Raw genomic sequence first — 11678 nt, 5'->3', positions numbered from 1 at the left:
TTTGTTTTCTTATTATAAAAACACATTTTGTACAATCATATTAAAAAATAAAAATAAAAAAGAAAAAGTTTTCAGAAATAATCTGTCTTTTATATACAAACAAAATTAAGTATTTATTGAGGATTTTTATCGCTTACTTTATCATATTGATGGACTGATATAATGCAAGATTATAGAGAGATAGTAATTGAATACAAAAATAAACCGATAAAAGGAAGATAAATTGGTACTTTAAAGTGGTATAAATATAGAGAAAAACTTTCAGAAATTTAGTAGAACCATTAAAGAAGTTCAGGTAAGAATTAATTGTATTTATCTGCAAAATAATCATAATAAGCTACTCTTTCTATTGTTAATAAAATTATATTTATATATTTTTTTGAACTTATGTGTGCACTTTGAAAATCTAAGCATGTATTTAATAATTATGTGTATGCGAAAAAGACATTTAAAAAATATGTAACTTTCGATTTTTATTAATACTTTTATACTAAATTGTTAACTATTATATATTATACATACTGTTAAATAGTGCTTTTTATTAATATGTCCATTTTATTTTGCAGATTTATGGCTTCTTCAAATTAGTTAACAAGATGAATAAGATTTTTATTTTGCTATCATTAGCATTAGTCTACGTTGCCGCGCAATCGGCGGTAGTAGAACCGAAAGTAGACTTAGAAATTGTAGAAGGCAATGAAAAGGTAAAATGATCATTTTTTAAGGAATACACTTTTATTCATTATTTTCTACCATATTCTTTTTCTTCGACAGATTAGTAATAATCATATTAATTCATTTTCCAGAATCTTGTCGGTATTGACAGTATAAATGAATCAGATGAATCCGAATTAGAAGAATCTAACGAAGAGGAATTTGACGAAGAGGAATCTGACGAAGAGGAATTTGACGAATTTAAACGACCACCACACGGCCGACCTACCAGAAGACCACCACACGGCCGACCTACCAGACGACCACCACACGGCCGTCCTACCAGACGACCACCACACGGCCGTCCTACCAGACGACCACCACACGGCCGACCTACCAGACGACCACCACATCACGGATACTCAGAAGAGGTAAAAAAAATATGATTGATACTTAAATAGAAATAAAATATGCAATCATTTTTATAATCATTAAAATCATTTTTCGATAGACAATTTTTTTTATTGACTTATAAGCAATAAAAAAAAATTGCTTATACTAATATACTTTATTTACGTGTTTCTTTATCAATTCTAAATTGCCTTTATTTTCTATATGATCTTAAGGAACAAGTCTTTTTTATCTTCACATTCTTTTTCTCCTATAGATTTTCTTCTAGTAATCGTAATAATTCATTTTTTAGGACTTTGAATATATACCTGTCGCTTCCGACATAGAAGAATTCATTGAAAATGAAGTTGAGGACTACCGTCGACTACCATCCCACAAAAGACGCCCACCACCACCACCACCACACAAAAGACGCCCACCACCACCACCACCACACAAAAGACGTCCACCACCACCACCACCACCACCACCTCAAAGACGTCCACCACCACCACCACCACCACCTCAAAGACGTCCACCACTGACATTAGACGAATCTGTTGAACCAATCACTGTTTAAATATCATTTATGCAACTTAAATGGACCGTTATATGAAAAAATATAAATTAAATTAATCTTGCACATAATATGTTGTATTTTCTTCATTACCAATAATTCCGAAAGATTTTCTAATTTAATATATATATATATATGGTATCATTTAAAAAATGATATCATTTAAATCCGATTAACAAATAAAGGGATAAGTGCAAAACAAATGGTTTTAGATATTATTTGAATATAATTAGTCTTCAAATTTACTTATTTGTTATTGATATTTTCCATTAAATAAGAACGATAAGAAACTTCATCAAAGCTTGTATAATAAGCAATATATATTCATATAAGTGTAATAAAAATTTGCGATATCTATATACAAGGACATAAAAAGATAATCGAGGAAGTGTATAAGTTTGTCTAAATTCAGGGGCGACAATCGCAAATGTTATCTACGTAAATAATATATTACAGTACCACAGAGATTAAATGTAATTGGGAAATTCCATGATCAACTCATTAGCTTTGATTCATACTAATGATATATATTAATCATAAATAAGATATAATTAATAAAGTTTATCACAAGTCACTGATAACAGGAAAATTTATATGAAATTAATAAAGTGAGTTTAGTAAAGAGAAAGTTTATATGAGAGTAAACATGTTTGTCGCTTCGAATCAAGATATTTTTCAAAGAAATTTTCTTTTCGTTTATGCATACATTATTTTTGTGTGCAAAATTAATTTAAAATTAATGAAAAAAAAAAAAAATAAAAAAATAAAAATTATTAATTCATTTGTAATCATATTTGCCAAAAAACATTTTCTTATTATTCCTATTATTTTTTTTTCAGTCAAAAATATTTTTCGAAATATATGAAGTTTCATAATTCATAATAAAATCATGGTAACAATTCAGGTTCAAGATAAAATAAAAAAAAAAAAAAGAAGAATGGCACAAAAATAAAATGTTTCACTTGAAGAAATATAATTTTTAATATCTATATATACATTTTTGATTATGTCTCTGTTTATAAAATTTAATCTATCTAATCGAATATTTGTAAGCATTGATAATTTCATGATTTTATCGTTTCTATATCACTTACATAATTCGTACATTTTGTATCTCTTTTATCTATTATTTTATTATTGATTAAAACTATCAGTTTATCGATCTATCAATAATAACAATCGCATTTTTAACACATTGTTGACCGATAATGTGTCAAGAGTATAATCACAAATATACTTATGGTACTTACGTAATTATTAAAAAAAAAAATTACATTGCTACGATATTGTTTATATTATTGTGGATAGTATTTGTCTAATTTGGACATTATCAATTTTTTTGAATTTTTAATATTTTAATAATTATGATATTTTAATAATTTTAATTCAATTATGAAACATAGCCGATGTGAAATGGGTATTACTTTTTATATATAGCAACTCGCCAACGATGTATTAATTACTTAATTACTTCTTTTTCGAATATTAATGTATATCTCTCTTAATAGAATAAATTTATAAATATTAAAGCACACAAATTATTAATCGACGATACAGTATCGACTTATAACTTGTGTAACATAAATATTATAAAATTTTATCGTAAATTGTAATATCGTATATCAGAACTTTATTTACAATAAAAGATTATGTAACATATTATAAAATTTTATCGTAAATTGTAATATCGTATATCAGAACATTATTTATAATAAAAAATTTGATAGTGGGGAATCCATGAAATGACATCAATAATAACAAGTAATAAAACAGTGATTTGCTTCTACGTTCTAGGAATTACGATCAAATTGTAATCAGCTATTTAGTATTACAAAGAAACAGAGAAGTATGGTAATCAAATTTCAGTGGTTCCCCGACATTCATTATAGATGCCAATACACAGTGAGTATACCAAACTAGCGGAGAGAGGAATAAGTATAAAAGCAATATTATAAGCCTTGTAGAGATATCATTTTCTTGTAAACTTTCGTCTAGATAGCAACTAAGGGTAAGCAACAATTTTTAATTATATATATGATATAATAATATAACACACGATAAAAATATTATTTTATATGTATATGTAAAATTCACACAAATTAAATTTTTATAATAATACGTAATCACAGTTTCATATTAATGGTCGATATTTCAAAAATATAAATCAAACAAATAAATATAAATCAGATCGAAATAAACATATATAAAATATTGACATTACTCTTTCCAGACTCGAGAAAAATGAGAAGCTTAGCAATAAGAGCGGCTTTAGCTGCTATGCTTGTTATCGTAGTTAATGGAGAAACGTTCAAATTACATTCGGCATACCCGGTAAGTATACGGAAAATAATTATATTATATAAAATATTTGAACGATACAAATTATAAAATAACAGGATTAGAGATAATTTAAATGTACAATTAATAGATTTTTAATATAGTCATGTTTTTTTCTTTATATATATTAGCACGCCGTTATCGTGAAAGAGACTGAAATTCATCATCAAAATCTTCAAGTACCCGAACTTCAAGAATATCAAAAACAATTTGATGTGGTAAACATAAACGCGAATATATATCAATTCATGAAGTAATTTATTTATATTAATATTACATTAATTTTTATATTTTAGCGTAAACGCCGTGAAGCTGATCCTGAACCTCAAAGGCCAAGACCACAAGTTCCACAACCGGTAATAATAACTAAAATTACATGTAACAGGAAAAATATTCAAATATGAGCTATATGTGTTACAATTAAATGATTAATATCATTTTATTTTCATATTTAAGAGACCTTCTCGACCAAGACCCCAACAAGTACCTCCGCGTCCACCACACCCGGTAAGGATACGAAAAATTATAATTAATAAAAAAAATATTCAATTATGAATAACATGTATCATAATGAATGGATCAATATCATCTCATTTTCATATTTCAGAGACTTCGTCGTGAAGCTGATCCTGAACCTCAAAGGCCAAGACCACAAGTTCCACAACCGGTAATAACCAAAATTATATGTAACAGGAAGAATATTTAAATATGAGCTATATGTGTTACAATTAAATGATTAATATCATTTTATTTTCATATTTAAGAGAACTGTACCTTCTCGACCAAGACCTCAACAAGTACCTCCACGTCCACCACACCCGGTAAGGATACGAAAAATTATAATTAATAAAAAAATACTCAATTATAAGTTACATGTATTACAATAAATGGATCAATATCATCTCATTTTCATATTTCAGAGACTTCGTCGTGAAGCTGATCCTGAACCTCAAAGGCCAAGACCACAAGTTCCACAACCGGTAATAATCAAAATTATATGTAACAGGAAGAATATTTGAATATGAGCTATATGTGTTATAATTAAATGATTAATACTATTTTATTTTCATATTTAAGAGACCTTCTCGACCAAGACCCCAACAAGTACCTCCGCGTCCACCACACCCGGTAAGGATACGAAAAATTATAATTAATAAAAAAAATATTCAATTATAAGTTATATGTATTACAATAAATGGATCAATATCATCTCATTTTCATATTTCAGAGACTTCGTCGTGAAGCTGATCCTGAGCCTCAAAGACCAAGACCACAAGTTCCACTTCCGGTAATAATAACCAAAATTATATGTAACAGGAAGAATATTTAAATATGAGCTATATGTGTTACAATTAAATGATTAATATCATTTTATTTTCATATTTAAGAGACCTGTACCTTTTCGACCAAGACCCCAACAAGTACCTCCGCGTCCACCACATCCGGTAAGGATAAGAAAGATCATAATTAACAGGAAAAATATTCAAATTTTGTTAAATGTATCACAATGAATGGATCAATGTCATTTCATATTCATATTTCAGAGACTTCGTCGTGAAGCTGATCCTGAATCTCAAAAACCAAGACCCCAACAAGTACCTCCGCGTCCACCACACCCGGTAAGGATAACAAAAATTATAATTAATAAAAAAAATATTCAATTATAAGTTATATGTATTACAATAAATGGATCAATATCATCTCATTTTCATATTTCAGAGACTTCGTCGTGAAGCTGTTACTGAGTCTTAAAGACCAAAAATTTAACAAGTTACTCTACGTCCTTTACACTTGGTAATAATATTATCATTAATTAGAACGATCTTTAATAAAAATTATCACATATTCTTCTGTATAATGTTTTATTCTTCTTCATGATGATAAATAATATTATTTGTTAAATTTTATTTGATATAACGGTAGCTCAAGAACAAGTTAAAATAAGACAACAAAATCCAAATATAGAAATTTTATTATCTCGTAGATATCGAATATTGATCTGATAGATAAATAGAAATTAATGATGCCAATTTAAATATATTCGAATAATAGTTTTATATAATATTCTTAAAAAAAAAAAAAAGAAAAGACATTATCTCGAACTCAAAAATCTAATCTCAATCTGATATAATATCTAAGTATACATACAAGTTTATATAATATATTTAATTAAAAATAAATTAAATAAATATATATATTTATGTTTACATAACATGCATGTATTGTCTATTACGTAGAAAATAATCTGTGCCTATTAGAACATTAATTAAGCAAAATTGTTAAATTGCAATAAATATAAAATACACAAATATTTTTGTTTCTTTTAATTAATTGTATTTAACAAGTATACTTATGCAGCAAAAAAAATACTTTTTATTATTTAAATTAAAATTTTTATTAATTGAATTAAATTTTTATTAAAATTTTAAATGAAAATTAAAACTTATTTGTAAATTAAAAATATTATAAAATATTTTGAAATAACAACGAAGTAAAAAAAAATGAAAAAAATAAATAAAAACAATTAGTAACTTGCAAATCTAACTGCAGATAGCTTGCTCTGTTTTACCATATAAGCGATGACTAATAACTGATCATGTCTACATATGCAATGTAGATAAATATCTTTAAAACTGACTTATATAAAACTAATAAAATATATCTTTTTATTAAATAAAACAACAAACACCTTTGTTTCCGTGGTGTAGTGGTTATCACATCCGCCTAACACGCGGAAGGTCTCCGGTTCGATCCCGGGCGGAAACAATTTTTTTTATTCATTCAAATAATAAAATAAAAAAAAATAATTCAGATTTATATATTATTAAAAAATTTCAAACTTAATATTTTCATCCTCCTTTATACTCCTTTAATAAATCAAATCTTTCATTATTGTTATTGTTTATACGACTTTTCTATTCAATGTTATCGGATAAATTTGTTAAAAAAAATTAATTTTTTAAGAAAACAGAAATAAAAGTTTGAACAGTATTTTATACGAAATATATGTAAGATCTATAATTTATTTACAATATATATATACTACCTAATTGGCAATATATAATTAATTTATGTCCATACAAAATATATTGTAAAAGAATTTAATTCATATTTTACAATTTTTTCTTCTTTTTATAATATTCATTTTTATGAACAATATGTTATAATACTTATTCTAGAGAAACAACAACTGGTGCCTCATCTTCGTTATCACATTGTAAATTTGTGAAGTCCCACCTAAACTTTTTAGTTAATCGATCACGAACTCGTACTGCGTTATACTTTAAACTACCATCAATGTCAGAATTAAGCTCAATGTTTGCAAAAAGCTTACGCAAGCTTTGATAAACAAAATTGTTGCTAGTGACAATATCCCATAATATATCTTCTGGAATGTACGATAATTGAACTTCTATAACTTTCAAGAATTCCATATAAATATAGCGATGAGCTGATATTGCTGAATCTACTCCACAAATCAATGATATAAGTTTTTTCCAATTCTCAAAGGCGTCCAAATTTTGGCCAACCAAGAGACAAACAAAAGCAAGTTGTATTTCTCCAATTATTTCTATAGGTCTGTAAAAATATTTTTATATATATATATATATATATATATATATATATAGTGTTACATAAATAATATTAAAATGTGATTTAAGAATTCTACAAAATAATAAAGTAGATGTTGATCATACTGTTTCAATTTATTAAGCACGATGTCCAAAACATAACTGGAATCAAGAGAATGTTTTGTGATCTCTGTCGGAGTTGCCCCATCAGGATAATGTTTCTCAGGCAATTGTGATAATCTCAGTTCTGTGCCAGGTATTGGTTTTAAATCAGGTAACAGTTGTTCTTCTTTTTCTTCAACTGTAAATCTAGTTTTGTCTGTTTTTTTTCTTTGTATAAGATCTCCTCCACGTGGTCTTAAAGCATCGCTACATGGTTCCAATTCTAAAGCCGAATGTACAAAACTAAAAAATGAAAATAATTAAAAAATACAAAAGAGAAGAGAATATACATGAACAGAATATATTATTTACCCACAAACAGGTGCACAACGTTCTATTAAAAGATAATCAATTTTATCAGTCAATTCATTCCATCCTTTCCAAATATTATAAGGATAAGGACCAAGAAATTTATCTAAATCTTTTAAGTTTTCTTTGAGACTTTGAACCAAATTTTCAGGAACAGCTACGCATCAAATCATATCAAAGAATAATTGTATTATAAAAAAAAATATATAACAAATGAATTTAACATAATAATAAAGTATCCTACGTTCTGAACTGATTTCTTCCTTTGACTGATCCCATCGTTTTACCATAAATTCAGCTTTTTCAAATACATGAAGAAAACCTATTTTAGGTGATGTTTCGCCAAATTTATTTACTGCGCTATAAAAAGATTTACAATGTACATAATAAATTTTAATATACCTATCAATCTATATCCAACATATAGATTAATGTAAACAATTAACATACATAGATAGTTAAAAATATATAAATCACCTATAATGCACATAATGAAATCCTGGAGGTATCATTTTAATACCTTTAAACTTATTTCCAACATTCCAAGACTTTAAATCTATTCCAAATTCTGTATCCACAGGCACATCAAGTACAACTAATGTAGCACCTTCGAGTAATAACCTTCGTGCAATGGTTTGATCCATTTCTATCCTACTACAGGACATATTGTTTTCTTTGAATGTTTATTACGCACTATCTTTCATGAAATTAATAGTGTATATTTACATCATTGATAAAATGATATTAGTTTTGATTTCAATTTGTTATTAACAAATAAATATTTAATTGTTAACAATTTGATATGATAAATTAAAGAATTAATATATGTACACACATAAGTAACTTGTAAGGTAAATAATAAACATATTTAACCTCTAAATTTCGATCATTTCACTGACAAGTCGTAATATAACAATTAAAAATTTGAATATAATTTTTAATTTAAAAAATTTTATAATCAACTGAAAACCGAAACTAAAATTAATTTTTAATTATGACTAGCAAATTAATTCTCCATTTTATTTCAAAGTTTATAAGACGCAACTACGTGTGTTACAAATGGCGCGCTAATTAAACATTTGTATTGTATCATTTTCCTTTTTTTCTGAATATCTTTTTTTTTATTTATTAATACTAAATTAAGACGACATATTAAGCGATAAAATAAAGATTTTTTTATTCAAATATCAATTTTTCGTTTTTTTCTTTATTTCTTTGAATTTTATTTTTCAGAATCATTAATAATATATTATCAAAAGAATGAATTATTATTATCATTAATAATAATAATTTATCCTTTTATTAATTGTTTATTCAAAATTACTGCAGTTAAAATCAAATTGTTAAATATCTGTAATGGCATACAAGGTAATGGGAAATCAGTAAATGGCAACCATATTCGCGATCCATCTTTTAAAATTTTTAAATGTACAGGTTGTGAAAATACTAATCCTTTGGGAATTCCAAAGCTGCCTAAAATTTTAATTCAATATCGATGTAATTAAATAGTGAGTTATAATATATCTATTATAATATTTAAATACCATCAGATGATATCCCCAAAGAAATAATTTCATCTCCAATATTTTCTGTATCGGCGTACCATAATTTTAACAGATCACAAATTGCTTTGCACATTTGCAAATTTTCAGTACGACCGACTTGATATTGAAGAATTGCCTAAATGATATGTGAAGAATAGATACCGTTTTTCACAATAAATAAAAACTATCGTAGTGAAAAAATTAATTTTATAAATCTTATATATATATATATAAATTCATACCTTACGTTCCAAATATCCTTTATAAGGATTTTTATCATGTGCTAAGTAACAAAAATATCGTAATTCTGGATATTTAAATCCCAATGGTAGAGTAGTACCTTTTTCTGCAAACATAGCTCTATTATTTGGTTTATATACTTCATATTTTTGGACCATATGACATACATCCACAAAATAATTAATTCCTATGTATTAAATAAATTATTACCAAGTTTGCATTATTTTATATACACTATTATATAAAAAATTTTTTAACCAACCCAAAAATCCCCATACAGGAGGACAACCAAAATTGTATATAGGTAAATTAAACTTTGTCAGAAAATTATAAACAATTTCTAATCCATAGTGAGAACTAACAGCTACGATATTAGTCTTTGGTAATTTAGTCACTAAAGCATGAAGCACATTTACACAGAAACAACTTGCACTCATTGAACAAAAAAGTACTTTCATTTCAGGAGATGCGTATCTGTTTATCTGCTTTGCTAATTTAGCCATACTATTATAATTATTACGTAACCAAGAAGTAGTACTTTCATTTTCTTCTCTAAAATTATCTCAACATGTACTTTAGGCTTTCTTAAAACATTAAAGAATACAAAAACATACTTTGATACAATATCTAAATTAATTAATATATCACAATCATATAATCCATCTGAAATATTTTTTATAATTCTTGCTACATATAAACCAGCTCCTATTGCCTCCATATCTTGAACAATGTGTTTAATTTTAAAATAACAACCAGGTTCGTCATATAAATTAATGATGATACCATGCGTTAACCATAATTCTTTTATTGTTATTAATTGTGGTATTAAGTCTACACATAATGCTTTGCCAGCACCTAATACTGTAATGCAACGATGTTGTATAAGTGACGTTTTCACAGATGGTAATTTCAACATTGTTTCATACATCTGTAATAACATTAAGAATTATAACAGAATTATTATAATTGAATATCATTTTTACAAGTGAGTAATCCAATTGTAATTTTTTCAGATCATCTTCTGTAATATAATCACTAATATTGTAATGTAAGTGCAAAAATTCCCAAAATTGATTAACACCTCCAATATAAGTAACATTATTTTTAGATAAACCAACTTTTTTCCATATTAATGGTGATTTTGTATGTGACCAATTCCAACGATAACAGATTTTTTCAAGCCATGACTAAAAATCAAAAAAGTTATTCTTATAAAAAATGACATTAGTAATTTAATATTATATATTAACCTTCCATTTAAGTGCACTTTTAAAAATTTTGTTATATTTAAAATTTGATAAGATCTTTGCCAAGTTTTCAGCTATATAACATATATGACAAAAATATACATCATCTGGTATTCCTGCTATTATTATAACACATTTATCAGCTGACATATTTTTTTCAATATTTATATTACATGCAGTCATATTAAATATTCCAAAATATCTTAAATATACTACATATGACTACCTTCAATTTTTTTTTTTTTATATTAGCTATATTTATTAATAAAACTTCATTAAGGCTGTTCATCACCCTTCGTTTTTTCATGATTTATACCATCAAGGAAAAGAGGTCTAATTATTGACCGATTTTGATGAACAAAGTCTCATTTTAAAGACAAAGTTTAAATCTATGGTGCCTCTTTGACGAATTTTTGAAGAAGCTGCATTTTCTTTGAAAAAAATCGTGTTAAAAAATGGTATTTTTTTGAGAATAGTTCGTGCACAAATAAAATGACCAAATAGGACCAACGACGACGGCGACAATGGTTGCATATTTCAAGACTTTTCCAAAATCTTCTCTATCCAATTCCAACTAAACATTAAAGTACATACATTTTACATTACTAATCATACGTCAACGTATAAATAGATTGGATGTAATGGA

The 11678-nt window shown here is 26.3% G+C and overlaps 4 protein-coding genes and 1 non-coding gene across 14 annotated transcripts; 3 read left to right on the top strand and 2 right to left on the bottom strand.

Annotated features, from left to right (window-relative positions):
* Positions 1 to 140: 140 nt before the first annotated feature.
* LOC118445813 (uncharacterized) lies at positions 141 to 1692 on the top strand. Its single transcript, XM_035875748.2, has 4 exons — positions 141 to 295; positions 567 to 704; positions 807 to 1085; positions 1358 to 1692. Exons 2-4 carry the CDS (start codon positions 597 to 599, stop codon positions 1622 to 1624), a joined length of 654 nt encoding a protein of 217 aa, XP_035731641.1. The 5' UTR covers positions 141 to 295; positions 567 to 596; the 3' UTR covers positions 1625 to 1692.
* Positions 1693 to 3400: 1708 nt separating this feature from the next.
* On the top strand, positions 3401 to 5865 carry Apid1 (apidaecin 1). Of its 6 annotated transcripts, none has more exons than XM_035875809.2 (13): positions 3408 to 3523; positions 3852 to 3952; positions 4090 to 4176; positions 4255 to 4314; positions 4415 to 4465; positions 4566 to 4625; positions 4723 to 4779; positions 4879 to 4938; positions 5036 to 5086; positions 5187 to 5246; positions 5347 to 5403; positions 5503 to 5577; positions 5678 to 5865. In XM_035875809.2, exons 1-13 carry the CDS (start codon positions 3511 to 3513, stop codon positions 5708 to 5710), a joined length of 765 nt encoding a protein of 254 aa, XP_035731702.1. In that variant the 5' UTR covers positions 3408 to 3510; the 3' UTR covers positions 5711 to 5865. The 6 variants fall into 6 exon arrangements, with proteins under 6 accessions (XP_035731708.1, XP_035731714.1, XP_035731717.1 ...); XM_035875811.2 differs by having other exon boundaries at positions 3477 to 3629; XM_035875814.2 differs by lacking the exon at positions 5503 to 5577 and having other exon boundaries at positions 3404 to 3523.
* Positions 5866 to 6651: 786 nt separating this feature from the next.
* Positions 6652 to 6724, top strand: TRNAV-AAC (transfer RNA valine (anticodon AAC)). The gene has a single exon. It is a non-coding gene; the product is annotated as a tRNA-Val (tRNA).
* Positions 6725 to 7019: 295 nt separating this feature from the next.
* LOC118445864 (protein AAR2 homolog) lies at positions 7020 to 9928 on the bottom strand. Of its 5 annotated transcripts, none has more exons than XM_035875885.2 (6): positions 8728 to 8846; positions 8479 to 8655; positions 8246 to 8361; positions 8005 to 8158; positions 7657 to 7935; positions 7020 to 7537 (listed from the first exon to the last, which is right to left on the bottom strand). In XM_035875885.2, exons 1-6 carry the CDS (start codon positions 8730 to 8732, stop codon positions 7129 to 7131), a joined length of 1140 nt encoding a protein of 379 aa, XP_035731778.2. In that variant the 5' UTR covers positions 8733 to 8846; the 3' UTR covers positions 7020 to 7128. The 5 variants fall into 5 exon arrangements, with proteins under 5 accessions (XP_035731778.2, XP_085512492.1, XP_035731776.2 ...); XM_085656366.1 differs by having other exon boundaries at positions 8479 to 8652; positions 8728 to 8743; XM_035875883.2 differs by lacking the exon at positions 8728 to 8846 and adding an exon at positions 9788 to 9928 and having other exon boundaries at positions 7021 to 7537.
* Positions 9929 to 10141: 213 nt separating this feature from the next.
* LOC118445865 (uncharacterized) lies at positions 10142 to 10966 on the bottom strand. Its single transcript, XM_085656368.1, has one exon. It carries the CDS (start codon positions 10723 to 10725, stop codon positions 10276 to 10278), a length of 450 nt encoding a protein of 149 aa, XP_085512494.1. The 5' UTR covers positions 10726 to 10966; the 3' UTR covers positions 10142 to 10275.
* Positions 10967 to 11678: the final 712 nt, after the last annotated feature.

Source organism: Vespa mandarinia, chromosome 4 (genome assembly GCF_050613455.1).
Source record: "Vespa mandarinia isolate Hongniang chromosome 4, ASM5061345v1, whole genome shotgun sequence".
NCBI classification, from domain to species: Eukaryota; Metazoa; Arthropoda; class Insecta; order Hymenoptera; family Vespidae; genus Vespa; species Vespa mandarinia.
Note: the sequence above shows the minus strand (reverse complement) of the source record. Positions and strands in the feature narration are given on the sequence as shown.

Bases quoted from the DNA above. Each gene is read 5' to 3' on its own strand.
- LOC118445813 (XM_035875748.2), top strand. From the start codon at position 597: ATGAATAAGATTTTTATTTTGCTATCATTAGCATTAGTCTACGTTGCC. The intron at 705-806 runs GTAAAATGATCA...TTCATTTTCCAG, and splicing joins TTGTAGAAGGCAATGAAAAG to AATCTTGTCGGTATTGACAG. The intron at 1,086-1,357 runs GTAAAAAAAATA...TTCATTTTTTAG, and splicing joins ATCACGGATACTCAGAAGAG to GACTTTGAATATATACCTGT.
- Apid1 (XM_035875809.2), top strand. The intron at 3,953-4,089 runs GTAAGTATACGG...TATATATATTAG, and splicing joins AATTACATTCGGCATACCCG to CACGCCGTTATCGTGAAAGA. The intron at 4,315-4,414 runs GTAATAATAACT...TTCATATTTAAG, and splicing joins GACCACAAGTTCCACAACCG to AGACCTTCTCGACCAAGACC.
- LOC118445864 (XM_035875883.2), bottom strand. From the start codon at position 9,825: ATGATAAAAATCCTTATAAAGGATATTTGGAACGTAAG. The intron at 8,362-8,478 runs GTGATTTATATA...ATCTTTTTATAG, and splicing joins TTTCATTATGTGCATTATAG to CGCAGTAAATAAATTTGGCG. The intron at 7,538-7,656 runs GTATGATCAACA...ATATTTTTACAG, and splicing joins GTGCTTAATAAATTGAAACA to ACCTATAGAAATAATTGGAG.
- LOC118445865 (XM_085656368.1), bottom strand. From the start codon at position 10,725: ATGTTATTACAGATGTATGAAACAATGTTGAAATTACCATCTGTGAAA.